This window comes from Macrobrachium rosenbergii, chromosome 22 (assembly GCF_040412425.1).
Source record: "Macrobrachium rosenbergii isolate ZJJX-2024 chromosome 22, ASM4041242v1, whole genome shotgun sequence".
Classification (NCBI taxonomy): Eukaryota; Metazoa; Arthropoda; class Malacostraca; order Decapoda; family Palaemonidae; genus Macrobrachium; species Macrobrachium rosenbergii.
Window position 1 is genome coordinate 10,879,577 of NC_089762.1, and position 4,256 is coordinate 10,883,832.

General features: G+C 43.4%; 1 protein-coding gene across 1 annotated transcript; it reads left to right on the plus strand.

Moving 5' to 3' along the window:
• Positions 1-982: 982 nt before the first annotated feature.
• Positions 983-2,027, plus strand: LOC136850366 (uncharacterized). Its single transcript, XM_067123980.1, has 3 exons — positions 983-1,346; positions 1,443-1,737; positions 1,874-2,027. Exons 1-3 carry the CDS (start codon positions 983-985, stop codon positions 2,025-2,027), a joined length of 813 nt encoding a protein of 270 aa, XP_066980081.1.
• The last annotated feature ends 2,229 nt before the right edge of the window (positions 2,028-4,256 follow it).

Here is a 4,256-nt window from a genome sequence, read left to right on the forward strand (position 1 = left end):
CACGAAATCTCACCTTCAGGAGTACGTCCGACAGAATCTAAGGTGAAGACCATAGAGAAGTTCCCAGAACCCCAAAACATCAAGGCCCTGCAGGAGTTTCTGGGGATGATAAATTACTACAGACGGTTCATCCCCAACATTGCCCGGATCATGTACCCACTAACATCAGTCCTGAAGGGAAAGCCAAATGCGCTGACCTGGGAAGCTCTGCAGCAGAAGGCATTCAGTGAAACAAAGGCAGCCCTCGCCAGCGCCACAACTCTGACACACCACAACCCCGCAGCTGCCCTCAGGTTAACAACGGATGCCAGCAACATCACCTGTGGTGCAGTACTGGAGCAGGTTGTGAACGGCGCCTCTCAGCCTTTGGCCTTCTTCAGCCGCAAGTTCTCACCAGCCGAAACCCGCTACAGCGCCTTCAACGGGGAACTGCTGGCTGTCCACTAGGCCTTAAGGCACTTTCAGTACCTGCTGGAGGGCACCGAATTCACCATCCTGACGGACCACAAACCCCTGGTACACACCTTCGCAAAGCAGGGAGACGCATGGTCGGCAAGACAGCAGCGGCACCTAACTGCCATCTCAGAATTCAGCTGCACCATCAAATACGGCCCTGGGAGAAAAAAACCCAGTAGCTGACGCCCTGTCGAGAGTAGAAATAAACTCCCTCCAGCTCGGCATCGACTATGAAGACTTGGCAAAGGATCAAGCAGCGGACCCTGAGACGGCAGCCTACAGAATGTCACTGACAGCACTAAAGTGAGAAGACGTGCCCTTTGGAAACTCCAGAACAATGCTCCCCTGCGACACCAGCACAGGCTGCCCTCGCCCCCTTGTGCCAGCTTTGAGGAGAAAGCAGGCGTTCGACATGATACAGTCTCTCCCATCATTCAGGGCACACAGTGGCATGCCTTATGACCAACAAGTTTGTCTGGCACAGTATTAACAAGGACGTACGTCGTTGGGTGAGGAACTGCATAGCATGCCAGATAGCAAAACATCTCGCCACAAGGAATCAGGGATCGGCGAACTTCCCCAACCATGTCGGTGCTTCAGCCATATCCACGTCGACGTTGTCAACCCCATTCCACAGTCTGGAGGAGCAAGATACCTCCTGGCGATTATAGACCACTCCACCCATTGGCCTGAAGCAACCCCCATGAAGGAGGCATCCACAACGTCGTGCGCAGAGGCCCTTCTCTCCAGCTGGATCAGCCGCTTTGGAGTGCCCAATAGCATCACCACGGACAGGGGTCCTGCCTTCCTCTCAGAACTCTGGGTCTCCCTGGCAAGTCTGATGGGCACGAAACTACACAGCACAACGGCGTACAACCCCACAGCAAACGGTATGATTGAGAGAGCCCACCGCTCTCTTTAGGCAACTCTTATGGCACGCTGCACCAATGAGAACTGGAATACACAGCTCCCCTGGGTCCTCTTAGGCCTTCACACCGCACCTAAAGCAGATGGCAACGCCTCCCCAGCCGAAAAAGTCTATGGGGAAACATTGGTCGTGCCCGGAGAATTCTTCCCGCCGTCAGCTGGGGGTGCAGATATGCCCCTCCCGAGGTTGACGGAACTCTCACGGAAGTTCGCCCCCTGCCATAGGACCCCCACCGACAGGACCAGCAGATACAACCCACCCGCCTCAGATTCCCTGCGCCTACGTCTTCATCAGGGTGGACGCTCATCGGCCGCCCTTAACCAGGCCCTACAGGGGCCCCACAGAGTCATCAGGTAGGCACCTAAAGCACTCCTGCTGGACATCCACGGGTGTGAGGACTGGGTAATGGTCGACAGGCTAAAACCGGCGTTCCTGTTGGGCAACAAAATCAGCGAGGAGACAGGCAGGCGACCCAGAGTTCCCCCTCAGCAACACTGCAGGAACAGCCGCCCCCACGCCAAAAAGAGGTCCAGGTCAGCGCAGGAAACAGCCCACACCAGTACCAGAGGTGGCGCCCACACCCCACCCGCAGTTCTTGAGAAGTAGAGGCCCACTCCAGTTGCCGCAACACCTCCGTGATTGATGTGTCATCAAATAATTTCTCATATAATTATTGTCTTAGGGGGGAGTGTTGTAAGGGCATCAAACCGCCTCCCCGTTCCTTGTGTTTCGCTCTACATTTGTACATTAATCATGTCGTATTTGTCACTTGTTATTGTTTCAGATTCTTTATGTATCTCATTATATGTATCATTCCACTGCCTGTTTGCCGATATATATATCTGCCTTATGCATGTTCTGTAATGCTCTGTATATGTCCTTTTATGTCTTTCAACAAACACAATTCTATACAGATGCAGTGGGGGCCGCAGGTTGCCCGCTACCTTTCCGTCCACTTTTCGCATCATAAGTACCTGTCGTGAACAATAAAGAATCAGTCTCACTTCTGACCTTTCTTGAACCTCACACATCAGTTAATTTGCCGAGAAGGTTCATGGAGGAATTATAACAGAGAAAGTCAGGCAGAAGGCAAAACGACTGAATGGGAAAGAGCACTGAGGGTTTAGACAAGGGTTTGTTGATCAGGGGTATTTTATAATGCAGTTAAGTGAAAAGTTTGGAAGTAAAATTGGAAAAAGTTTTTGGACTGCTTGGGCTTAGAAAAATCCAGTGACAGTATGATGGAGCTTCAGTGGCTAGAGTTTATGACTAATGCAAAGCGTTTGTTAGAATATGGGAAGACATATTGGTGTATAAGTAACAGTATTGTATAAAGTAGTGTTGAGACAGGCGTGTGTCAAGTCTTCATGACTATTTACCATTTGTATGGCACGATGCTAGAGGTAACCCAAAGAATATTAGATGACACATAAGATAATTGGATAGAGAAATGTGTTAGGTATGTAATGTAGAGTGATGTTGTTGGTTGGTGATAATAAAGATTGACTATAATAAAGAAAAATGGCAGAAGCTACAGAATTTGAAGTTCTAGGTGAGGGGGGAAAGATGAAAGTAAATATAAACATTAGTAAGATTATATGGGTACACAGAAACCAGAATGACTAAGAAATGAAAGTTATTAAGAATGATATCTGAGATAAAATAAAACAAATTCTGGTAATTTAGAGGAAAGCTATTAAAGACTAGGTGAAATTTGAAAGATAGTAAAGTATACAATAGACTTGGGAGAACTGGAGTTTCTGCAGGAATCAGTCTGTGAAGGATGAAGGAATGTTACGTCAACTTTTCTAGGTGTAAGTGGAATGTGGATGTTGACTTCCAGTAGAATTTAAAGGTTAAACCTGTTTGGATGAACTGCTTGCATAGTATACGTAGTTTATTAAGGAGTGAAAGGGTAAGATATGGATATAAAAAGATTAAGGTTTAGCATAAGTGAAAAGATTGATTTGAATGTTTTCAGATCATGGTTCAGAACTATTGGGAGAATGGAGGAGAGGAATACCTAAAATGGTATGTATATATGTATATATATATATATATATATATATATATATATATATATATGTGTGTGTGTGTGTGTGTGTGTGTGTGTGTGTATATATATATATATATATATATATATATATATATATATATATATATATATATATATATATATATATATATATATATATATATATATATATATATATATATATGTATATATATACATATATATTTTCTGAATTTAGAAAATCTAAATTTGTTGGGTTGTTTAACAGGTAAAACCTCTAAGAAATGGTTACTGGTTTTTTCTTATTATTCTAGAATAAATTTCATGGGCTTAACCAATGAATTAGTAACAGGAAGAAAAAGTGCTGGCTCCAATGAAGTTTTTCATTTTTCCTTTCGGACTCGGGACATATATGATCATCACATGTTAAATCTCATGATTTACAATGTATATACGTATACATACATACTGTATATATATATATATATATATATATATATATATATATATATATATATATATATATATATGTGTGTGTGTGTGTGTGTGTGTGTGTGTAGTAATTATTGAATTTATATCTTGGTTGGGTGAAATTTGTAATTTTTGTATCGAGAAACAATATGATAAACATCCTTAGTTATTTCCAGAAATTCATTCATATTTTAAACTTCATATTTAGTACACATTATCCACCGATGAGCACAGTTTGATATCATTCAAAGTCAAAGTCTTAATTGTAAGTGAATGGTCAATGGCACTTTTTATTTGACCTTGACATTTCATGGCATACATATTCCATTAACAATGCCAATGGGCAGTGGGGTCAAGGGAAGGTCATATTTCAAGGTCAAATGTCAA

Coding starts and splice junctions, on each gene's coding strand:
- LOC136850366 (XM_067123980.1), top strand. CDS start 983: ATGCCAGATAGCAAAACATCTCGCCACAAGGAATCAGGGATCGGCGAA. Junction 1,347..1,442: donor GTACAACCCCACAGCAAACG/GTATGATTGAGA, acceptor GGGTCCTCTTAG/GCCTTCACACCGCACCTAAA. Junction 1,738..1,873: donor GGGCCCCACAGAGTCATCAG/GTAGGCACCTAA, acceptor GTTCCCCCTCAG/CAACACTGCAGGAACAGCCG.